At 35.8% G+C, this 26,512-nt stretch overlaps 1 protein-coding gene across 1 annotated transcript in view; it reads right to left on the bottom strand.

The window, feature by feature from the left end:
• Positions 1–26,512, bottom strand: part of LYST (lysosomal trafficking regulator) — a 339,163-nt gene that overhangs the window by 272,629 nt on the left and 40,022 nt on the right. Inside the window, 9 exon segments of the mRNA XM_042780645.1 lie at positions 1,256–1,501; positions 4,231–4,421; positions 5,382–5,542; positions 11,346–11,519; positions 12,461–12,605; positions 18,947–19,373; positions 20,790–20,899; positions 22,904–22,970; positions 23,450–23,676. Of these exon segments, the coding sequence (XP_042636579.1) occupies positions 1,256–1,501; positions 4,231–4,421; positions 5,382–5,542; positions 11,346–11,519; positions 12,461–12,605; positions 18,947–19,373; positions 20,790–20,899; positions 22,904–22,970; positions 23,450–23,676 (1,748 nt within the window).

Here is a 26,512-nt window from a genome sequence, read left to right as displayed (position 1 = left end):
GGGATCGGGCAGTGTTTCGTTCTGCTGTGCATGGTGTTGCTATGAGTTGGAAATGACTCGACGGCACTTAACAACAACAACAACAATAAACACATGTCCCCAGAACCTCAGAATGTAACCTTATTTGGAATAAGTGTAGATATAAGTTAGACTTCAAGATAAGATAATCCTAGATTTAGGGTGGGCCCTAAATCCAGAGAGTGGTGTCTTTTGTAAGAGAAAGGAGAAGGAGATTTGGTATAGGAGGGAAAGGCCATGTGAAGACAGAGCCAAAGACTGGAATGAAGCTAGGAAAGAGGCACAGAATAGATTTTCTTTCAGACTTCCAGAAAAAATTAACCTTACCAACATCTTGATTTTGGATTTCTGGTCTCCATAACTATGAGAAAATTAACTTCTGCTGTTTAAGCATTTAAATTATAGTAATTTGTTATGGCAGCCCTAGGAAACTAATAGAACCTCTTACTGCAAAAGTAATCAAAATTAGCCCCAGTAAGATATACAGTTAGGGAGACAGTGAGAGAATTTGATAATGTTGCAGAAGTTACACTTGTATCTAAAACAAAGATTGCATTGTGAGGCTGAAGGGAGATCAGGGCTGCTTTAATTAAACAGGGATATAAACCTTAAGGGAATAGAGATGGTTAGTACTGACATGGGATCATTCGTGTCCCCATGGTATGGATTTCAGAAATCACTGAAAGAGTCAATATGTGTTTATCGAGTGCCCATTATATGTAAGGATAGATACTGCCCTTGCTCTCACATAACAAAATAGAACAGATAATTAAGTAATATATTCTAATATGATACTCATGGCACATAACAAATTTTTTGTATTTCTCCTCTTTAAAATAAATTCTAAACTTAAATAATTTTTACTTATTTGTTGATTCTTGATTTCTTTCTGTACACCATGAAGGTTCAAAGGAAAAAAAGTGCCATAAACCTTATTTTTTAAAATATTTTTTTCATAGCAACACTATAACATGCATTTTTTTTAATATTTTTATTGCTAACTTAAAAATCTTGTGTAGTTAACATTTTATTGTTCTAATATGCATTTCTAGACCATCAAAAACTTTTAAATCTTCCTAAACTAGAACAAGTTTAAGCATCTATTGCAGATAACTTCATGACATACTCATCATTATGATTATTTTATCTTAAAAGTTTAAAATAGTTGATGTATAGGTTTTTTAATCCATATATTAATAATAGGGAAGTAGAAAAAACTATAATCAGTGATTCTTACCCTAGCAAAAAGAAAGACAAATATTCCAGTCCCACCAATCTCATGCAGCACGCCTTGAACCGTTTTACACTCAGTAGGCCATAGATGCTTTAGATGATGAAGTTCCAATGAGGTGCTCTGAACTTCTTTTGAGCTGAATGGTCTTTGAGAGAGTTGGGATTTCATTTGACCTTTAAGTCTGATAACTGGCTCATAGATGGTATACTGAGCAGGATGGTAAGTGGTATAAACTATTGAAAGACTTTCCTGAAATACAAATATTTTTCCTCAGTAACTAAAAAATGTTTAAATAAGGAGTTATCAACTAGTAAACAAATACTTCATTGTGAAAACACATTCAGATGATTTTTACTTGATTTTAAAATGGTAGGTACTACATTAAACAAAGATGAACCTATGAAGAACTCACAAAGCAAAAGCTTAATTTCATGTATCAGTGATAACAGTACCATATCAATGTTGAGAAGGATTCTAGCTTTGCAATCAATTAAGAATAAGAATTATATTTACCATAGTACTAATTCTTACATCACACTCATTATATACCAGGTACTGCTGTAAGCACTTTATAAATATTAACCAATCTTTATGACTCTATGAGGTAGGTACCTATCAATCAATTTATCTAAAATTTTTGCTTTGGATTTGCTCAGGAAATGACAACTCATTTAAAAATTACTCTAAGCCAAATCTTTCTTTCTACTAGAATGAAATTCCAGACTATTAGCACACCTAATTAACATTAAGTAGAATTTTCCCATGCAGAAGGTAGCTTCACTCAGTTCTGGACTGCTGTCATGCATCTACAGCTGCTGGAGTCTAGGCCCTAGGAAATCATGTACTGTGCATTCATGACTCTCACAAGCTGGTGAGAGCCTTGGGTTTTTGATCATTTACAACCTCTGATGATTTCAAAACTTTCATCAGACACACCATTCAGCATATCTGCACACCAACCAAATCAACAACAGTCTGTTGTATATGGTTATGCTGGGGGAAAAGCATCTCAATCCTGCAGTAGCTGTCATCAGAAAGCTGACAAAATGCTCATCTACTTGAACCAGTGCCACCTGACCACCAAGATGCTGCCAGATGGGCACCATCTCTGCCTGACTGTACCCGCATAGCCTCATAGCTCCAAATTATCCAACTTGGTGAAAACGAAGAGTTTTGGCATAAAAATGTTAGGATTTTCTTTTGTGATATTTTTTGTTGAATTTTATGACTTATATGGCCTATATTCTTTTTAGGTAAAACAAAAAGGTTAAGGAAATATTTTGTTTTGCTTTGTTTTGTTTCATAAAAATAGAGTAACCAAAAGCTAGAGAATTAAAATTATTTGAGTAAACACTTGGTTTCATTAAAGTAGAAGTTTTCAATGTGTGGTCCCAAAGCAGCAGCAGCATTCTTGGGACTTGTTAAAAATGCAGTCTTAGGACCCATTTCAGCCCTAATGAATCACAAACTCTGGCCCAGCAATCTGTATTTTAACAAGTCCCAAAGCATACATTTGACTGCAAACCAGAAGATCAGGGGCTCAAACCCACCAGCCACTTTGCAGAAGGAAGACTGGACTATCTACTTCCATAAAGATTTACTTCCTCAGAAAGCCAAAGGGGGTTGCTATGAGTTGGAATCAACTCGATGGCAGTGAGTTTGGTTTTCTTTTGGAATGCATACTCAAGTTTGAGAACCACTTCCCTAAACCATGCCTTGTCAAGGGTGGGATACTTGGAGTGGGATCATTTTTGTTGTATAACATTGTCCATACACTGCAGCATATTTAGCAGCCCTGACTCACACACACTAATAGTTGACAACCAAAATACTCAACCAGCCCATTTATGCGTGTGCGTACAGGCGCGTGTGCACGCGCGCACACACACACATAGTTTAAAATACTCCTTAGGAGAAAAGTTCTATATGCAGGATATCAGATCTTTAGTAAATGGCATAGGTTTTTATATCCATTCCACCACAGATACATCATTAAGATCACTTAATAAATACATATCTATACTATAATTTCTACTTTACTTTAGTCAGATATAACATCTAAAAAATATAATTTGGCTTTATTGTGCAAAATATACTTGAAAAACAACAAGCAAAAATATAGTCTAAGACAGTCATCTACTTCAAGTAAGAAATACCTCTGACCTATACTCATCCTTCTCATAAGAAGCAAGAGAAGAGAAGAAAGAACACAGTATCATGGCCAAGTCTACTTGTTTTCAGTAGATCTTCTAAGACTGTGAAGGCTCAGTTTTCTAGTTATTCTAACAAAGACACCAGCTTTCAAGCTGTATAACTGTTGTTGTTGTTGTTGTTATGTGTTGAGTCGGACTCAACACATAGTGACCCCTTCTTGGGTTTCTGAAGTGGTTACCACTACGGAAGTAGATTGCCCAAACTTCTTTCCGAAGAGTGGCTGGTGGGTTTGAACTGCCAGCCTTCTGGTTAGCAATCAAGTGGCTACCAGAGCTCCTTAAAACTAGTAAACAAAATATTAGAATAATGTATAAAAAACAATCCAAGAGTCTAAAATAAATAGAATCAGCAATTATTTGAAAGCAAAATTCCTAGTTGTTACTGATAGTAAAGAATACATTTTCTAAAATCAAAATGTATATAATTAAAACTAATACTATGTGTAAAAATTAATATTTTAAGTATGGAAAGGAAATGAGCAACATTTTTACGAATTTTTTGAGTGATTAATAAGTATAAACTAAATTAACCTGATAAATAGTATAGATATATAATTCCAAGAAAAATGGTAAAAATTTTAAGTCTGAAAACAAATTCAGGTAAGAAGTCAAAATGCTCCAATTTTTTTTTCAGGGAAAAAAAATGTTCTAACAAAATAAAATGTTACAGAACAAAACAGGAAAACTTCAGAAATTCAAAGCTTATTACACTTCAATAAATAAATATATATACAGTTACTATAAAGTTACACAAGTGAAACTTACGATTAAGAGACCGATGTCCACATCCTTCTTGGTCATAAAAAGTTCTCTGATTTGTTCACATTGCAAAATTTCTTTACTAATATATTTAGAGTAATCAATCACTGGCTTGCCATATTTACATGGCATTATAGATGTATAGTTGGGTCCACAAGCATATAGATAAAAGGCCTCCTGTGAACCAATCTTAGCTCCTGGATAGCAGAAAAACCAAGTTAATTACTTAAAACACTCCAATCAGAATTTTTCATAAATGAAAGCAAGAAACCAAGAGTAATTTTTCTTGCCAGATTCTTTAAGTTGCTCACTGTATCTTACAAAATTGATAGACCATCAATCTATAAATTGGTGTAATGATAAAATAACCTATGCCAACTCTGATGGAAGACAAATCAATATACTTAAAGCTAACTGTGAAACTCTTGATAAAATAATAAAATTTCTATTTGCTCATTAAGCAGAAAATTAGTGTTTTGTTTTCTTCTGCTGTGTTTCTAATAAATGGAAACTATACCTTCGCAAATTCCATTTAGAATACATTTTGAATTGATATCTTTGGGCTTTCCTTCCACTCATCTATCCATCCATGCAATAAATGCTGTCTGAATTATGAGTCAACTTTAATGATATATTTTAAAAATCATGCATTTTCTTTTTTCCCTAAAATTTGGTATATATATAGGATATACTAAAAATATAAATAAAAGAAAAAAACAATCTAACATAACAGTCATAATACTGCATTTTCCAGGACTGTAAAATACTGTTCATTTACTATAAGCTTCTCTTTTCTGGTAGGTGGGTGAGAGGAGAGGGCATGCACTTCTACAGGGAATGTATGTATCAAGTGTTAGACATATCTGGACTATAAAAACTCACTGTTGTCGAGTCAGTTCTGACTCATAGCAACCCCTCCTTGGGTTTCCAAGGTGGTATATCACTATGGAAGTAGATTGCCCAACCTTCCCTCCAAGAAGCAGCTGGTAGGTTTGTGAAAGATTTTTAAAAGTGTATTTTAATCTAGGAAATGCAGTACTTGTTAGATACAGGTGATGATACAAGAATGATAGTAACCAAGATAATTTACTTAACATTAATACTTACTAAATGGGAAAAAAAAAAAATCAGAAATGGTTCAAAAGGGAAACACATACCATTGAAAAGTAGCAAATTTCCCAGGTCCCATTTTCCAGCCAATTGCAAACATTCTTGTTGGGATGATAAACAATGGCCGATCATGCAGAATGTTTTATTACTATCAGATGACAAACTTGTTTTTCTTGGAAGCATATAATCCAATGTAACATCAGGCTTCCTATGAAAACAAACTTAAGTCAATCACTTTAGTGAGTACTAGTACTAAGTGTTTTTTAAAATCAGAATGTTTTAACAGTGGGAAATTCAAGAGTAATTCCTGGTTCAGTATCAGGTGGCTGGTGGTATGGAAGGAGAGGAGGCTGATTCAGCAGTCTCTTGGTCAGAGGAGTGCTAGCAATCTACCAGCCCCAGAAAGGGGAGCATGCAAAGATAACTGAGGATTTCACAACCCACATACTCTATGATAATACATCCCTTAGAGCAGTAGACCATGGGACACCAGAGGACCAACATTCAAAATGAGGAAATGCAGGGCAAACAGGAGTACATAAATATGAGGGGCACAGGGGGCAGGTTACTGGGTAGGGAGGGGAGGAGACTGGGTTAGGGTTGGACATGGCAAATGGGGAATGAAAGTAAATGTACATGTTACGTTGAATGTAAAACAAGCTCTTAAAATAAAAATTAAAAAAACAATAGGTAGGTGCATAAGGTGAACATTAACACTATGGAGGTATGCACTGCTTAGAGCAATCAACCAATTAATATCTAAAGGGCAGCATTTTCCCAAGAACAAATTTCAGAAGGCAGGAAGGGTTAGAAAAGAAGGAGGAATGGAAACAGGAAACACAGGGATAAAGTTGTATGGGGACTGCAATCAATGATATGAAACAAATGTGCACGAATTATTGAATGAAAAACTGATTTGCTCTGTAAACCATCACCTAAATCTCAATAAACAATTAATAAATAAAAATTTAAAAAAAAGAGTAATTTCTGGTTCAGTATCAGGTGGCTGGTGTATGGAAGGAGAGGAAGCTGATTCACCAGTCTCTTGGTCAGAGGAGTGGTAGCAATCTACCAGCCCCAGAAAGGGGAGCATGCAAAGATAACTGAGGATCTCACAATAGGCCAGGAGAAGTGTGACCAGACATTTGCTACAAGTTTTCTTTCTCATTCGACTTCTGTCTATGTGCCTTTCTGGCTTACTAATACAAACTGTCCATCTCCTTCTAATTTTTACCAAGAATCTTTCATCTTAGCAAACAATTCCTAAACCGCTTGTCTTCAAAGAAGCCTTGGAAGACTAATCAGAAAAACTATTACTTCTCCAACTTCTGCCATTTTCTAGCCACTGATATGCCAATGTTCTGTGTATTTTCTGTTTCTTTAAGGCTAAATGATAACAATTTTTGATTAGGCTCCATTTTTCTGGCATTTTTCTTCACAAAGCATACAGAAATACTTATAAAAGACAGAGTACTGGAAAAGGTAAACTAAAGCTTTCTCATAGAGAAAAACACACAAAAGCTACTGATGGTGAACATCTAGTGACACTGCAAGCCCCACCTCTATTTTAAGAATGGCCTGAACTCCATATTAAGATACTGAGGATGACCTGTAAAGGTAAAGTCTAAATAAAGCCTGTGAATAAGATCAAGACTTAGAATAAGCAACCATTGTTTGCCTGCAATAAGAAAATCTTCTGTAACATATATTTATTTAAAATCTTGGCCCCAAGGCTCTTGGCTTTAATATTTAACGTATAAATAACTATTTTAATAGAAATGATTTTTAGTAAAGCAACTTCTCTGTCAAGATGTGAGATCTCTTTTGTAACGTGAGCATCTTTGGACCAAGTGAATGACCACAACTTATACACTGCTGCCACCTACTGGCATATAACTTAAGTAGTTTTTTTAAGAGTGAAAGAAAATGTACAAGATGAATACATTTATGCACCAAGTATTAACTACTTCCTTATTTGTAAGGAGCCCTGGTGGTGCAGTAGTTAAGCACTCGTTTGAACCCACCAGCTGGCCATGCTTCTGTAAATATTTACAGCCTTGGAAACCCTATGGGGCAGTTCTACTCTGTCCCACAAGGTCCCTGAAAATCAGTATCAACTCATCAGCACACAACAACAACATGAGCCAAATACTTCTGCCATATTTATGTGTTGTTCATCAAATAAGCAGTAGTAGGAAATACTAACTTATTTGTCACTATCATCATTTAATTAAAAATGGCTTCTTGAAATATATTATCTGTAGACACTATTCTATAGATCGGACAGTGATAAAGATAGTGCCAAATTTAAGTCACAAGAATAAGATATTTGTTCCTGATCATGTGTTCACTCTTTTACTATCTGTTAAAATCATTACCTTACACTACATGGAAACAAATTTCTTCAAAGTAACACCGACATAAGCAAATGTATTAAAAGTAGATATGTGAACTAAGTGACATGCTCACCAACTTTAGAACAGTCCACCATGAAAATCTAATCTTTCATTCTGAACATATCTAATAATTAGTTTTTGATTCTTAGACCCATCAGCTGATCTGATTAGAGGAAAGCTGTAACAGGCATAGCATAGAGTTCTAAAGCATGGGCTCTATCTAGAACCAGTCCAGGTTCAGGTTCAGATGTTATCCCTCACTTGTGGCATAACTTTAGAAAAGATGCTTTATCCCACTCTGGGTCTCAGTTTCCTCATACATAAAACAGAAATAAAAATATATCTACTCTGCAGTGTTGCTGAGAGGATTTAGTGTGTACATAGTACTCAGTGCAGTGTCTGATACATGTTGAGAGGTCAAGAAATGAGGAAGAAAAAAGTCTAGGAGAAGAGACTCTCTACTTAATAGCTCCAAAGGATATACCTCAGGGTTCTGGAAGCAAATTTACTGATTGGCTGCAATTACCATTCAGGCTTATAAAGATGTAAAGATCAAGAACTTTCTAGATAACATTTTATTTGGAATATGGCAGTTAGGCACCAGCTATGTATTTCCACGAGTTATTTTAATGAATAACACAGAAACGAATCATTGATTTTCCTACTTTTTTTCCTGCACAGTATGTTTCCTGTGGCAGACACTGTGGATTGGTTATCCTAAAACCGTTTACAAGTCCCTTTTCCCCTGCCTTCCTCTGTTATTGAAGTTGGAGAGCTCTAAGTGATCAATTTCTGCAGGAACTGTTCACCACACTATTGCCTTTGTCTGTGCAATTCCCCTGTCTTGATCTCTTATCCTCCCTCCCTCTCTCCTCCTTCAGGTCTCAGCTTAAAAAACGTGTTTCTTGGTAGGCTTTCCCTAATCCACCAAACATTTTCTATCTCAGGACCTGTTTGTTACCTGCCCAGTATTTGTCATAATTTGTCAATATTTACTTAATTGCATTCACTTGTTGTCTGTCTCTTCATTAGACTAAGTTCAAAGAGGCAGGGAATATGTTTGTCTTGTTCATCACTGTCTTGCCAGGCCCAGTATAGCAAGTGCCTTCCTCAATAAATATTTGATGAATGAACAAATAAATGAATTAATATAGGCTCATATGTGTTAGATGTATATGTGCTTTTTGTGGACTAATCTATATTGAGAGATCTCTGAGAGAATTAGGAGATAATGTATATGAAGAACCTAGCAAAAGGCCTGCAACACAATAAGCATGCAGTATGTCACAGCCCATGTGATTACATCTAGACTACTCAACTTGGTATTCAAAGTGTATGTCAAATACTTTCACCATGCCCATTTGTTTTTCTTTCTCTTTACTCAACTGAGACCCTTCCTTCCAGCCAGACTGATCCTCTCTCATGTTACATACACTGGTTTCCATTCTGGATCTCCTTTCATGCTACTCCATTGAATAAAATATTCCCCAACTCTTACAAATGCAAGATACCTTATAGCTCCTTCAAGGTTATATTTTACATCAAAACATTTCACAAAATGTTTATTAACTCATCCCACAGTTCTCCTATTCTATAAAACTATTATCATACAGCACCTTTATCTATCACCTGATACATTTATAGGGATCTAAGGAGCTCTGATAGCATAGTGCCTAAGGCACTTGACTGCTCACCAGAAGGCTGGCGGTTCAAACCCACCAACCACTTCTCGGAAGGAAGGTTGGGCAATCCTACTTCCGTAGTGATACTGCCTCGGAAACCCAAGGAGGGGTCGCTATGAGTCGGGGCCGACTCGATGGCAAACAACAACAACAACAACATCTTAATCTAAGAAGGCACTCTGGTGGCACAGTGCCTAAGGCATTTGACTGCTAATCAGAAGACTGGCAGTTCAAACCCACCAGCAGAAGGAAGATGGGGCAATCTACTTCTGCAAAGATTTACTGCCTCAGAAACCCAATGGGGGTTGCTATGAATCAGAACCAATTCGATGACAGTGGGGTTTTCTGTTTGTTTGTTTTGTTTTTAATCTTAATCTGATAAGGAGCTCTGGTGGTACATGGTAAGACATTTGGATGCTAACCAGAAAGTAGGCGGTTCAACTGTGGAAAGTGGTATAGCAATTCCTTAAAAAGATGGAATAAGAAATACCATTTGATCCAGCAATCCCATTACTAGGTATATATCCACCAGCCACTCCTCGGAAGGAAGGTTGGGCAATCCTACTTCCGTAGTGATACTGCCTTGGAAACCCAAGGAGGGGTCGCTATGAGTCGGGGCCGACTCGACAGCTAATAACAACAACATCCTAAAGAAGTGAGAGCCAGGACAAGAACAGATATATGCACACCCATGTTCGTTGCAGCACTACTTACAATAGCAAAAAGATAGAAACAACAGAAGAATGGATAACTAAACTATGGTACATATATACAATGGAATACTATGCAGCACTAAACAATGAGAATCTACTAAACAATGCATAACATGGTTGAACTTGGAAGACATTATGCTGAATGAAATAAGTCAATTACAGAAGGACAAATATTGTAATTAGTTCATTATTATAAAAATTGAAGGAAATGTATATATATGGAAGAAAACTTTCATTGTTGGTTACCAGGGGTGTGTGGGGTAGGGAGGGAACACTGTAAAAATAAAGAAAGAAAAAAAAAGTCAGTGGTTCAAACCTACCAGCTGCTCTATGGAAGATGAGGGAATCTACTTCTGTAAAGATTTACAGCCTTGCAAACTCAATGGGTGTCACTATGAGTCAGAACAGACTCGATAGCTGTGGGTTATCTTAATCTAATATGCTGACTTATATTTTCTCTAGTTGTTTCATAAATAGATATGTATGCCCTTTTCCCAACTAAGGAGCTCTGGTAGCATAGTGCCTAAGGCACTTAACTGCAAACTGCAGGGTAGATATTACCCTGACAGTTCAAACCCACCAGCCACTTCTTGGACGGAAGGTTGGGCAATCTACTTCTGTAGTGATACTGCCTCAGAAACCCAAGGAGGGGTCGCTGTGAGTCGGGTCTGACTCCAACAACAACTCTAACAACAACAACAATAATTTCCCAGCTACACATATTTAGAACAAGGTCTATGTCTTCTACTTCTTTGTCCAACAAAGAACTGAGAACTAAGAAAATACTTTATAAATAAATACTTGTTTGATTAAAGATATGTTGGAATCATTCTAATTTCTTTTGAAAGCCTGATTTATTTAGATATTACCCTTATTAGCCACTTAATTTAAATAATCCTTTGTGGATTCTTTTTTTATTTTGTGTCCTTGAAGAACTAAATTATATATTCCATTCCTTGATCAAATATACACTGTACATAACTGTTTAAATGACCCGTTTCTGCATGCTCCCCAAAACCAAAAATATTAATTTTCAACAATTACTTCAATGGAAGATTCATTTCATATGAAAGCGATTAATAGGAAATAAATATCCAACTCCAACACAGATTCCCAGCTTAATATATGGTAAATATACAGAATCTGTTTTAAAGAGTATTACAGACTAAACTTAAAATTACAGCTGAGGTTAATATTTACTTTCTAAATATGCTTCATACCTCTGTCCAGAAACCCATATGGAGAGTTTCCCACGGATACTCTTTTTCCCTTGGGGCTGCTGTAAGTAGGTGAGTACTAAATGTTGCCATTTGCTCGGAAGGAAAATATTCTCCTGTGATTCCACTTGTGCTAGTAAAACAACCTTCATATCATCATTTGAATCCATGCACACACTATACAAGGAGAAAAAAGGCATAGGCCGAAAACATGAGAATTCTAACCTCAGTATTATCATCTCAACTCATGAACTAAAATAGATTAGGGATGCTTGCTGGTGTTAATAAAAATTAAGCAATAATTTTTAGAATTCAGTCTGCAAAACAATAAAAATATTTATCGTAACTATTTATACAATAGTAAAGTTAAAAAAGCATATATCCTTAAATAATTCATTGTTTTGTTTTGAGTTTTATAAAAATACTATTATATTATACATAGTATATATAGGAGGTATTTCCCTCTCTTTTTCAAATTAGATAATTTTTACTCAATATAAGTAAAAAATCTTTTATCTGTTCTAGTTAAAAAAAGAGAAAAAGGACAAGATCACAAGGCAACCTATTATTAAACAAGTTACTGAATGTAAAAGGAGCCCTGGTGGCAGTGATTAAAGCACTTAGCTACTAACTGAAAGATTGGCAGTTCAAACCCACCATCTGTTCTGCAGGGGAAAGACGTGACAATCTGCTTCCACAAAGATTTACAGCCTTGGAAACCCAATGGGACAGTTTCTACTCTGTCCTGTAGGGTCACTATGAATCAGAATTGACTCACTGGCAGGTTTACTGAATATGAAATGGTATATAGAAAATAGTTGTTCAATAATAACATCTTGAAATCATTGCAATCTGATAGAATACTTTCATAGACTAAGACTTAAGTATTTTGCCTAAAATCTAATACAATATTAATATAATCTACATCAGAGTTTAATTGTAGATTTTTTGCATAGAATAATGTTACAAAGTTGGTATTAACAGCTGTATTTTCTTTTTATTAGTAAGATATTTCTTTCTTACTCTAATGATCTTTCTTAGCAAATTTCACATTCATGTCTCATACATAAATTATTTAAACACATGATCTATTCTTGGGGGGTAGGGATTATCAATACCGAAAGATGAAAGTGCCACTGTGGGGATCAGCCCACACTTGGATCATCAATGCTTTGGATCCCAATGAAAGCATATGAACAGATCCTTCTTCTATGAGTTTTCCACCAGGATTTGCATACTCTGCTCCCTCTGGTCTGTTGCTCTCTAAGATAAAAAGATGTTAAAATGATCAGTAAAAGAGTTCATAAAAATTGAGTGAAAAAGTGAATTTAAAAGAATAAAAGCATGGTTGATCATCTGTAGGTTATTTATCTGGAATGTCTAGATTTGACCTGCTCCAAAAGAACAATATCAGATTTAGATGTTAACTTCAAAAAAGCATAATGAGTATAAAACAGTAATCTAGTGCTTTAAAACAGTTACTGAGTATTTTAAAATACATAATGAGGGCCAACTGTCAGCATAACCAGACTGCTGTGATGTCACTGCAATCACCTATTACAACGTACATCACCCTTCTTTTTACCAATTGGATGGGCCACTATGACATTACTGACTCTGGCACAAGGAGTTCACACCATTGTCACATACCTCACACTACCACAAATCCTCCTGTAATTATTACAATTATATGATTTTTTAAAAATTGACCATATTAAAAATCTTTTTTAGAGAAATTACAGTGTTTAAATGCATTCAGTGTTTAGACTCCCTGATGAATGATCTTTTAATGTAATTACTGATAACTAAAATTCTAAATTGCTTCTTTAAGCTTAGGCAAATTTTACAGGCTTTGGTTATCTTGTAATTCATCCTGGCTCCTCTCACCACTTAAAAACTTGGCATTATCTGAGTATTTATGATGTGTTAGATCCTCACATCATCCATGCTACTTGTTATTATAATGCACGTGACTTTATGTAAAGCTATGCTAAGATGTACCATAATACAAAGGTTATGTCCAAAGTTACAGACTTTCAGGGAAGATGAACATTACTGGCTATTAGATTGCATATATATTCATCTCATTTTTCAACAGGAAAAACCACCACTAACATTCCACCTAGAAATGATAAGAGTCCTCAAAAAGGAAGCGTTAAAAGCATTGATTATTTTAGGACTACTGCTTGAGATGTACAGAGAATGCATATCTAATGTGACATTTAAAAACAAAAAATTCTCATACCAGACATGAACATGTACAAATGAAAGACTAGAATAAAAAACAGTTTGTGCCCAGGAACCATATAGTAGGCATACTGCCACTGTATCTTAATTTAATGCTCATAGAAATCTTCTCCACCACTCATCTTGTCAGTTTGTCATACTGTGGTGGCTTGAGTGTTGCTGTGAGGCTGGAGATTATGTCACCGGTATTTCAAATACCAGCAGGGTCACTCATGGTGGACAGGTTTCAGCAGAGATTCCAGATCAAGACAGACTCAGAAGAAGGAAGGGGCCATCTACTTCTCAAAGAACTGGCCAGTGAAAATCTTATGAATAGCAGTGAAACATTGTCTGATACATTACTGGAAAACTTTATGAATAGCCCTGAAACACTGTCTCAGATAATGCCAGAAAATAAGCCCCTCTAGTCAGAAGGCACTCAAAATACAACTAGGGAAGAACTGACTCCTCAGACTAGAGCCAACTTAGTGATGTGGATGGAGTAAAGCTTTTAGGACCTCCATTTGCTGATGTGGCATGATTCATAATGTGAAGAAACAACTACAAACATCCATGAATATGGAATGTATGAAGAATCTAGGAAAATTAGAAGTTGTCAAAAATGAAATGGAATGCATAAAGATCAATATCCTAGGGATTAGTGATCTGAAATAGACTGCCTTTGGTCAGTTTGAATCAGACAACCCTACGATCTACTATGCTGGGAATGACAAATTGAAGAGGAATGGCACTGCATTCATCATCATAAAGAATGTTTCAACATCTATTCTGAAATACAATATGGTCAGTGATAGGATGATACCTACACACCTACAAGGAAGACCAGTTAATAGTATTATTCAAATTTACTCACCAACTACCAAAACTAAAGATGAGGAAATTGAAGATTTTTACCAACTTCTGCAGTCTGAAACTGACCAAACATGCAATCAACATGTGTTGATTATCACAGGTGATTGGAATATAAAGTTGGAAACACAGAAGAATCACCGGTAGTGGGAAAATATGACCTTGGTGATAGAAATAATGCTGGAGATTGCATGAAAGAATTTTGCAAGATCAACAATGTATTCATTGCAAATCTCTTTTTTCAACAACATAAACGGTGGTTATACACATGGACTTCACCAGATGGATTACACAGGAATCAAATCGACTATATCTGTGGAAAGAGGCAATAGAGAAGCTCAGTATCTTCAGGCAAAGGAAGGCCAGGAGCTGACTGTGGAACAGACCATCAACTGCTCATATGCAAGTTCAAGTTTAAGTTGAAGACAGTTACAACAAGTCGATGAGAGCCAGAAAATTACCTTGATTACATCCCTTCTGAATTTAGAAACTATCTAAGGAATAGATTTGATGCATTGAACACCAATGGCTGAAGACCAGAAGAACTGGGGGATGATATCAAGAATGTCATCCATGAAGAAAGCAAAAAGGTCATTAAAAAGGAAAGGAAGAAAAGTTCACAATGGATGTTAGAGCAGACTCTGAAACTTGCCTTTGAATGGAGAGTAGCCAAAGCAAAAGGAAGAAATGAGAAGGTGAAAGAGCTGAATACAAGATTTAAAAGAGAAGCTCAAGAAGACAAAGTCAATTATTATAATGAAATGTCCAAAGACCTGGAGTGAAAAACCCAAAAGGGAAAAACACGCTCTATATTTCTCAAGCAGAAGCAACTGAAGATAAAAATTCAAACCTTTGAGTTTCAATAATGAAGATTTTATGTGCAAAATATTGAATGATGCAGGAAACATCAAAAGAAGATGGAAGAAATACACAGTCACTGTACCAAAAAGAATTTGGTCAATGATCAACTATTTCAGGAAGTGGCATATGATCAAGAAGCAATGGCAATAAAGGAAGAAGTTGAAGCTGCACTGAAGGAATTGGCAAAACACAAGGTTCCAGGAATCGGCAGGATACCCATTGAGATGTTCCAACAAACAGATGCTGTGCTGGCAGTACTTACTTGTCTATGCCAAGAAATTTGGAAGACAGTTAGCTGGCCAACTGATTGGAAGAGATCCATTCAAAGAAAGGCGATCCCATACAATATGGAAATTATAGAACAATATCATTAATATCACACGCAAATAAAATCTTACTGAAGATAATTCAAAAATGGTCGCAGCAGTATATTGACAGAGAACTTCCAGAAATGCAAGATGGATTCAGAAGAGGATGAGGAACGAGGGATATCACTGCTGATGTCAGATGGATCTTGGCTCAAAGCAAAGAGTAGAGGAAAGATGTTTACTTGAGTTGTACTGACTATGCAAAAGCATTCGATAACTGGATCATAACAAATTATGGATAACAACTGAAAAGAATGGGAATTCCAGAACACTCAATTGTGCTCATGAGGAACCTATACATAGACCAGGAGGTTGTTATGCAAACAGAACAAGGGAATACTGCATGGTTTCAACTCAGGAAATGAGTGCATCAAGGTTGCACCCTTTCACCATACTTATTCAATCTGTTTTGCTGTAGTTGTGTGCCGTCGAGTCGGCCCTGACTCACAGCGACCCCTCCCTTAGGTTGCTGAGGCAGTATCACTATGGGCGTAGATTGCCCAACCTTCCTTCTGAGGAGTGGCTGGTGGGCTTGAACCGCCAGCCTTCTGGTTCGCAGTCAAGTGCCTTAGGCACTATGCTACCAGAGCTATTCAATCTGTATGCTGAGCAAATAATCCGAGAAGATGGACTATATGAAGAAGAACGGGGCATCAGGATTGGAGGAAGACTCATTAACAACATGCAGATGACACAACTTTGCTTGCTGAAAGTGAGGATGACTTGAAGCACTTACTGAAGAAGATTAAAGACTACAGTCTGCAGTATCGATTACATCTCAACATAAAGAAAACATAAAGAAACCCTCACAACTGAACCAATAAGCAGCATCACAATAAATGGAGAAAAGGTTGAAGTTGTCAGCGATTTCATTTTACTTGGTTCTACAATCAACACTAATGGAAGCAGCAGTCAAGACATCAGATGACATACTGCACTAGGCAAATCTATTGCTGCAAAAGACCTCTTGAAGTGCTGAAGAACAAAGATGTCTCTTTTAAGACTAAGATGTGCCTAACCCAAGCCACGGTTTTTTCAATCACCTCATAAGCATGTGAGAGCTAGACAATGAATACGAAAGACCGAAGATGAGTTGATGCTTTCGAGTTGTGGTGTTGGCAAAGAATACTGAAAGTACCATAGAATGCCAAAAGAACTAACAAATCTGTCCTGGAAGAAGAGCAGCCAGAATGCTCCTTGGAAGCAAAAATGACCATACTTTGTCTCACCTGCTTTGGTCATGTTGTCAGAAGGGACCATTCCCTGAAGAAGGATAGCATGTTTGGTAAAGTGGAGGGTCAACAAAAAAAGGAAGGCCCTCAATGAGATGGAATGACACAGTGGCTGCAATGATGGGCTCAGATATAGCAAGGATTGTGAGGCTGGCAGAGGACTGGGCAATCTTGTTCTGTTGTACACAGGGTCGCTATGAGGCAGCGCCAACTCGACGGCAACTGACAACAACAAGAAGAAATCTTCTGAGGTAAGTATTATTTTTCCCATTGTTGGGATAACAGAACTGAGGCTCTGAGAGGTTAAATGACTTACTCAAAGGCACACAATCAGTTTACTGGCAAAGGATGTTATGTCATTACAATATTTTCTTCATCACGCTAGAAAAATTTTTATATGTATCTACTATTTTCAACGTTCTTTTAAACATTTATGCAAAATCATCTTTCTAAAATACATGTTTTCTAATGTCTCTTTATGCTAAGACTTTTTTTTTTAATTCCCAGAACTTAATTTTCTTAGGTCACTGTATATATTTATTCATTTTATAAGAGATTGTTTATATTGAGATTTTCCACACTAAATATATGAGAAAGAAATTTGCATAACTTAGAGTGTAGTGGTGACATTTAACCTCTGGAATTAAATACAGGTGGGTTTAAATTCCTTTCCATCACTTACTAGCTATCTAACTTCTTCATGATTTTTAACTTCATCTGCAAATACAGACACTATGAGCCATTACCTTACTGAATTACAAGGAAAGATTAAAAATGTACAGGAGAGCTGAGAAGTGACACATATACACAGAAAGTACTCAGTGTACATTAGATAGAATCATCATCAATACTATCACATGTAGTATAGTTTCAGAGTTATCAATTATTAAGTGGCAAAATTTAACTCACAAAATAAAATGCTCTGTTATATTTTGGGGATTGCAATCAATGTTTTGAATCAAAATGTGTATATGAATTATTGAATTTGCCCTCTAAACTGTCTCCAAATCACAATAAAAAGTTTAAAAAGAAAGAAAGAAAATGTTATAACTATCTGAAACATTACAAATTATCTGCTCAGATTTAAAAAAAAATGATATCCAATTTGGCTGCAAACCAAAAGATCAGTGGTTCAAACCCACCAGCTGCTCTGTGGGAGAAAAATGAGGCAGTCTGCTTTTGTAAAGATTTTCAGCCTTGGAAACCCATTGGGGCAGTTCTACTCTGTCTTATATTGTTGTTATAAGTCAGAATTGACTCAACAGCAGTGTGTTTTTCTAGGATAACCAACAAAAGTACCTAAGTATTACACTATGCTAACAACATGAAGTCTAACCACTGTGTCTACCAAGATGTCTGTGGAAAAACGGATTTAGAATTCCAACTCTAGCCAAATCAGGAACAAAATGCAGTTTTATAGGAGCCTAATATCAATTCTTCAGTGATAGAAAGGACTGGAATAAAATATATCCTAAACTGACACTGACCCAAGGAGCACAAAGCATCATCCCATGTCTAATACTACTACAAATCATCCTATAATTATTTGGAGAAAAACTGATGCATTTAAATATTCTGTGACAGGCACTAAGAGAGAGGCACTAAAGTAAGAAACAGCATAGAAAAGACAGATTGAAATAAAAAAAGAAGATGAAATGGGCCTAACTGGAATTGGGAAACAAGTAACAGAAAGACAGAAAAGTGGCCCTAAAGTTATGCTTTCCTTTTTCATACCAATAGCCATCTTAATGCAGCAATGGAACCAGGTAAGAGGCAGAACTACTGACCCAATAGCAACAGTTGTACATGTGGTGTACCTATGGAGAAAAAAAAAAAAAAAAGACAAACATAGGGAAGGAGATGGAGATTAAAAGACCCACTGACAACCCAAGCTTTGGTAAATCAGGACCTGCTAGAACTAAGTAAAGGCATGTAAGGTGAAGAATATGTTATGGGTAAGTTAGAACATCACTGTATTCTTACTGCTCAATGAAAACTGTCATTTAAAAAATCTAAGTGTACAAATTGGGTAGCTCTGTCATCATACCTGTTCCATCAAAACTGCTATCCCATATAATTATTGATTTGTTTCTTTTCTTTATCTTCTTTCCTTTTTCTATGTGACTCTCAGTCTCATCGGTACACTCCACATTAAACCACAGAGACACACTAAAGCCCTCTGCCAAGTGTGGCCAACAGTTTTGCCCCAGCAATGGCAAGTGGATTGGGGCTACATGCCAAGAGGAAAGCAACTGGTAGGGGAAGTTTTCACTGTCAGGCTTTTTCTTGCTCCGTGAAACTCGTGCTCTTCTCAATAATCCCATGGCCTTACTGTTCAGAATCCCAGGACACTTTTGTGATGACACACCATTGCTTACATGTGGGGTATGCAGTAAAGGGAAGGTTAGATACTGTGAAGGGCTCATAGAAATATCAGTTTCAACAATTTTCAGAATACCCAGAAGAAGAATTTCCTAGGAAAAACAAAACATTACAATCACATTACAAGTTATATAATAATCTTGAAATTCAAGTTACAAATGAAAATGCAAATACACCCACACACATCATAAACATTCTTGTTTAAATACTTCCTTTATCTACCATATCTTTAAAAAATTCCTTTTTGTACAGTTAAAATAAAATATGAAATAGAAATTTCATTTGTAAAATATATAATCTCCTGTGGCTAGCTCACTTTATATTTAAATGTCTTTATGTAAAAATCAGAAGTTTTTGGTTAAACTGGAATGTAGAATGTATAGAAAAGATAAGAGAGGAAATGAATATTTAATAACTAAGGAGACAAGTAATAAAGTAGAAAAGATTTACTTGGAATGCAATGCCTGACTCATATATAAGACAACATCTAATGGTTATTATGATAATGAAAAATGAACTAAGAAAAAGTGATAAAGATATTCCATAAATATCAGTCAGTTCTCAAATATCTACACCAGCCATTTTTCAACCATGTTCCACAGAGGTCTCTCAGGGTCCAGGGGGCTGGAGTGGTACAGTGAAATAGGCAGAGCTCTGGAATCTCCAGTCCTGCTATAAACAAGAGTAGCTCTAAGTTCTTTTCATTTTATTTAGTTATACTTCTAGTCAGGCTTTCATTCTAAAAATGTGCTTCCCAGCAAAAAACAGTTTAAAAGTCACTGAAGTGGTTCAGTGGTAAAATTCTAGCCTTCTATGCAGGTTTGATTCCTGGTCAATGTACCTCATGTGCAGCCACCACCTATCTGTCACTGGAGGCTTGTGTGTTGCTCTGATGTTGAATAGGTTTCAGCAAAGCTTCCAGATTAACATGCACTGCAAAGAAGGGTCTGGCAATCTACTTCTGAAAATCAGTCAGTGAAAACACTATGGATCGCAACAGTCCAATCAACAACGAATAATGGGGATGGTACAGGAATGGCCAGTGTTTTGTTCCACTCTATGTGGGGTCTCCATGTGTCAAGGGCTAACACAATGACAGCTAACAACAGCAACAACAACAAACCACCACAATGGAAAGAAGTAGGAGAAGATAATGAAGACTGAATAATAATTTTTTAAAGATAATCTTCAAAATGACTATAATTACTCATAATTTAGTTCTCCTTAGTAATTAACATTATCTTGCATTTCTTAAACATGGAGATTGAGGATGAGGTGGGATAAAAGGTCTATGATCTCAATGATATGTCTGATAGGCCAAAACAAAGATAAAAATAGAGTTAAAATATGTGCAAATAATATGAGTACTTCATATATAATAATACAGAAGTGACAGTATAACAATTACCACATAAAAAGAGGGAGCTTATTGATTTGATTTCCAGATAATATAACAAGACATTCAATTAAGGTATCTGTGAAAAATTTTTTAATTATGGCATATTTACTGTACAAGGAGATTTCTCCAGAAATATCCTCAAAAGAAGGGTTAGGTCTTCCGAACATGTTCTTGAACTTATCAGAGAAACCAAAAGATCCACCAATATTCTCTGGCATGCTAAATTAAAGAAAGAGGGGTAAAATTAAAGCCATTACATACTTCAGTAAAAAAGATCAAAGGCTATTGTCACATCTTGCATGGATTATAAACAATCTAATGACTCCAAAATTTGTTGAGGAAAGAGTAGCATGACTAAATGTAATGCAACGAACCAACTGACAAAAATAAACAAAATACTTTTCTTAAAGACAGGTTAACTCCAAGTAACCTAAAGGCATAAACTAATACAATATCTATAAACTAAGTAGAGACATGATTAGATACTATAGTTGGCTACCTTCTCATCTTGAAAATGTTTTCATTACAACTATCATTTTCTAAACAGAAAATTACATAGCAGAAATAAAAGTGAAAATACTGAAGACTGTGTAAATACAGAAATAGCACAATTCAGTTTGAATATTTCCTTTTCTATCTTGAAGTTTAGCATAATATAAATGGTGGTACATAAATTCATACAACTTCATAGAGTAATAGTAACTAATATTTGTAAAGCACATATTATAGTGTCCAAAGTATTTTTACATGCATTTTCTCAGCTGATACACATACACACGCACACACAAAAAAAAAAAACACAAATTAAATATTATCTCCATTGTAGACAGGACAAAAATAACACTGATATAAAAGATGAGATGTGTCTTGAAGGATGAGTGAATTTCAGAAAACCTGGAAGTCAAAGTATAAAAGTCATGTTTAAACAACATATTTTGCAGAAGCAGTGAGTTGATGCAGTATAGTTTAGTACAGCTGGAAAGTCAACTTGCAATGAGACTATAAAATAGCATAGAACTTACTCTGTTGAGTAACATGAATCCACTAAAGATTTTTAAGGAGGAAAGTAACAGGATCAAAGTAAAGTGTGTATACGTAATTTCTTTTTTTTTTAGAAACAGTGTCAGCTCAAAATGGGGGAATATATGTGTGTGAGTGTGTGTGTGTTTGCTTTTGTATACTACTGAAAAGTCACTAAACTAAAAGTACAGAGTTACAAAAAGAAGAAACCCCATTTAATAGTAAAAAGATCAGGGCAGTGAGCACTAGTGGTACATCAGATCAGAGATTTTATATTATTTCTTGAAAATGGACAAGTAGATGGATAAAAGAGAAAGTTTCTGCCTAGAATCTCTGAATTACAAAAAGGGTTCAGGTGAGTGAGGACTCAATCTGCCCCCTCATCTAAAGTTTGGAAGGTCAGCAAGTACCATAAATAAGTAAATGGGGAGAAAGGAAATCTCTTCCATACAATTTCAATTAATAAATGTAGAAAGAATGATGGAAAAAGAAAAATCACCATTTGGCAAACACCACAGTATTGATTCCAGCAAGGATATTTACATAATCTCAATGTATCTCCCCAGAAGATACTTACTCATTACAAAGGAAAAATAACAACTTTATAATGGAGAAACCTGACAGACACCACCTCATTGTTGTGGTCAAAGCTAGCATCACCAGTTACAAAATATTGACATGGTGTGCCTCTTAATATGAAGGACTGAGAAGGACAAAACACCATTTCTGAAGTATTCTTGCCCAAAATGGATAACCTGAATTTAATTGTGAGGAAACATCAGACAAACCCAAATTAGTGACTCATGTATGTTAGCTTTAATTCTCTATATTAAACTAAAATTTAGGTTTCTTGTAGTTAGAAATCATATTATATATTTATTATGAATCTCAAACATTTAGGAAAGTACTGAGAGTAGGCATTCAATCAGTAACTGAAAGGGCAACAGTGCAGTTTCTGCCTACATAACTCTGAACAACTGACTTAATTCCTTGGAATGTAGCTTTTCCTCTCTATAAAGCAGAGATATTTATACTATGTCTCCTTATTAGGAGCTTCTGAGGAACAAATGAGAAGATGCACATAAAGATGCTTTTTAAAACCACAGAGCAATATGCCAACAGAAGTCATTATTATCAACTCTTCATTTCACATTATAAGAAAATAATTTAAATGCTATTGTTCAAAATTAAGTTTCAGCTCACCTTGGAAATCAGAATCATCCTGAGTTAAAATATTTAAGAACCCTCCTAACAGATTTTTTACAATTCCCTGAAAATTAGAAAAACAAAATAAATTTCTTACCTCATGAAAGCATGGAGCAACTTCAATGTTTTAAAAAATTATACGACACTTGTCTACTTGTATATACAAATATATAAATATTGAAAAAAGACTGGAAAAATATTATGCTTAAGATCATAATTTTTATTTTTTTTTCATAATACTTTCATATATTTCCTAATTTTTCAAAAGAATGAACATATTTTAAATGCTATCATTTCTCAGAAGCATTTTAAAATCCATCACTGGTTAACTAATGACAACATTAATTTTTTTTATGAGAACTAAGGAAATAAAAGATTTTAGATTAATTAATCTACATATAGATTAAAACATACTTAAGATATAAAAGAAAAGCAATCATCTCAAATAATTTTCAGAGAAGTAAGGATATAAATAAGGAGCAACATAATTGGAGGATTAGTCTGATAAATATCAATCACCTTTAATTAGATGCATCTTTTTACCTGTTGTATTAGCAGATAAATATTCTTTTCTTTCTGTCTGATGATTTTCAAAAAACTCTCAAAGACATGGGCAATCACATCAAGTTTGACTTTACTAGAAGAAAGTAAATTTAATTCTAGCATACAAATCTCAGGATATATTATTTCCCCTTGTGTGAGGTTTCCAAAGAAGTAAGCTGGACAGCTTGATGCACTGAAACCTTCTACCTCAGCCTTTACATCTACTCCTGAAAAGGGAAAAAGAAAAGAGTGTTTTTATTCCCTAAACACTGAATGAACAGTTCAAACCTTATTCATCATTTAGAAGATCTAGTGGCGTACGTACGATTTATAAGAAGGCACTCACAAAACCTTTTCCTAGAAGATGACTTTTGATTATGATATGTACGCTGAATGATCAAGTCTTGTGGATATTGTGAAGATTAGTGAGTAGCTTTAAATATAATTTTGATATTCACTAGAACCACAAATATTATCAATAGTAATTTTTATAGAATTGATAAATTGTGGTATGTTTAACAAATCCCTCCAACACAACTGGGAAAAAAATACTATCTCAAACTTTCTGACTCAAAAATATTAAATCAGAGGGTTCAATTTGCCTGTCCATCTCTCTGTGAAAATAGGCTTGGCTATTGATTGAATGAATTCTTCTTCATGGTGAGAAACAGACACTGTCTCACTGAATTTGAAAAATTTGACTGATATACTCCTGAAAGAGACTGCTGGGCTTTATTTACTTATTCATTCATTTTATGTTCATATAAATCCACTCTTATCAACATGGTTAGGTTCCAAAGACCAGGTCATTATGTGAAAACTGGAATTATGCAAAAATGGAGTATGATCAGATCAGATCACAAAATGGAGGGTGACTACATCATTACATAACTGTCAAATTATTTCATTACATAACTGCCAAACTACTAAGAATTACAGTCCACCCAAACTGACACATAACCTTGTCAGTCAGCATTATTCTCACCTTGTACCTTGACTTTCGTTACTGTCCAACATATGTCATTAATGCACGAAATAGACAGATTTTTTACTGTGGTTGTTGTAGTTAAGGTTATGTGTCAACTTGGCTGGGCCTGGTTTTCAGTTGCTGGGCAGCTGGATGTAGTTATTCCCCATGCTGCAATTGGTAATTAACTCCATGGTGGAATCTACTGGAGCAGCTAAGTAGCTGCTTTAGGGATGTGGTCTGCTTCCAGTATGTAAGAAGCAGCTTTGAGGAAGTTCTCCAGTTTTTTGGCACGTTTGGACCCTGCTTGTAGCCAAGTCGTCATTCAGCAGCCTGCCATGCTCTGCCAATCTTGGTACTTTTAAAAGATTTGAATCAATGGCCTGCTGTATCATCTGGTAATATCAGGACTGTATCTTTTTACTTGTCGACCTTGGGTTTGTCGGTTTCAGCAGCCAGCAGCTGCCTGAGTGAAGAATGCCCCCAGCTTCAGTGGGCTGGGAGTAAGAGGCAGAGCTGAAGCCCAAGCCTGAGGGGCTTTCACTCAGACTTCTAGCCTCCAAAAGTGTAAGAGAATAAACTCCTGTTTGTTTAAGCCATCCCATTTGTGGTATATTCCTGTCAGAGTGGCACTGTTGTTATTAGGTGCCATTGAGTTGTCTCTGACTCATAGCAACCTTACATACAACAAAACAAAACACTGCCCGGTTCAGTGCCAGCCTCACAATCCCTGCTATACCTGAGCCCACTGTTGCAGCCACTATGTCAATCCTCCTTGTTGAGGGCCTTCCCCTTTTTCATCAACTCTCCATTTCACCAAGCATGATATCCTTCTCCAGGAAATGGTCCCTTCTGACAACAAGATCAAAGGAGGTGAGACGAAGTCTGGCCATTCCTGCTTCTGAGGAGCATTCCAGCTGCACTTCTTCCAGGACAGATTTGTTTGTTCTTTTAGCAGTCCATGGTATTTTCAGTATTCCTTTCCAACACCACTCAAAAGCATCAATTCTTCTTTGGTCTTCCTTATTGATTGTCCAGCTCTTACATGCATGTGAGGCGACTGAAAATACCATGGATTGGGTTATGTGCACCTTAGTCTTCAAGGAAATATCTTTGCTCTTCAGCACCTGAAGGGGGTCTTTTGCAGAAGATTTTCCCAATTCAATACATCTTCTGATGTCCTGACTTCTGCTTCCACTGGTGTTGATTGCAGAACCGAGTAATATGAAGTCTTAGACAACTTCAATCTTTTCTCCATTTATTGTGATTCTGCTTATTGGCCCAGATGTGAGGATTTTTGTTTTCTTTATATTAAGATGTAATCCATACTGCAGACTGTAGTCTTCCATATTCATCAGTAAGTACTTTAAGTCATCCTCACTTTCAGCAAGCAAAGTTTTATCATCTGCGTATCTCAGGTTGTTAATGAGCCTTCCTCCAATCCTAATGCCACATTCTTCATACAGTCCAGCTTCTCAGACTATCTGCTTAGCATACAGATTGAATAAGTATGTTCAAAGGATACAACCCTGACACACTCACTTCCTGATTTTAAACCACCTAGTATCCCTCTGTTCTGTTTGAATGACAGCCTATGTACATACAGGCTTCTCATGAGCACAATCACGTGTTCTGGAATTCCCATTCTTCTCAGTGTTGTCCATAATTTGTTATGATCCACACAATCGAATGCTTTTGCATAGTCAATAAAACACAAGTAAATATCTTTTTGGTATTCTTTACTTTCAGCCAAGATCCATATGACATCAGCAACAATCCCTCATTACACGTCTTCTTCTGAATCAAGCTTGCATTTCTGGAAGTTCTCTTGTCAATATACTGCTGCAACCATTTTTTAATTATTTTCAGTAAGATTTTCCTTGCATGCAATATTAATGATATTGTTCTATAATTTCCACATTCTGTGGGCTCACCTTTCTTTGGAATGGGTACAAATATGGATCTCTTCCAGTCAGTTGGTCAGGTAGCTGTCTTCCAAATCTCTTGGCATAGATGAGTGAGTGTGTCCAGCACAGCATCCATTTATTGAAATATCTCAATGGGTATTCCATCAATTCCTGCAGCCTTGTTTTTTG

The sequence above is a fragment of the Orycteropus afer genome, unplaced genomic scaffold, assembly GCF_000298275.1.
Source record: "Orycteropus afer afer isolate SDZICR_OR568_19922 unplaced genomic scaffold, OryAfe1.0 scaffold00050, whole genome shotgun sequence".
Lineage (NCBI taxonomy): Eukaryota > Metazoa > Chordata > Mammalia > Tubulidentata > Orycteropodidae > Orycteropus > Orycteropus afer.
The sequence above is the reverse complement of the archived record's forward strand: the minus strand, read 5'-3'. Positions and strand labels throughout refer to the sequence as shown.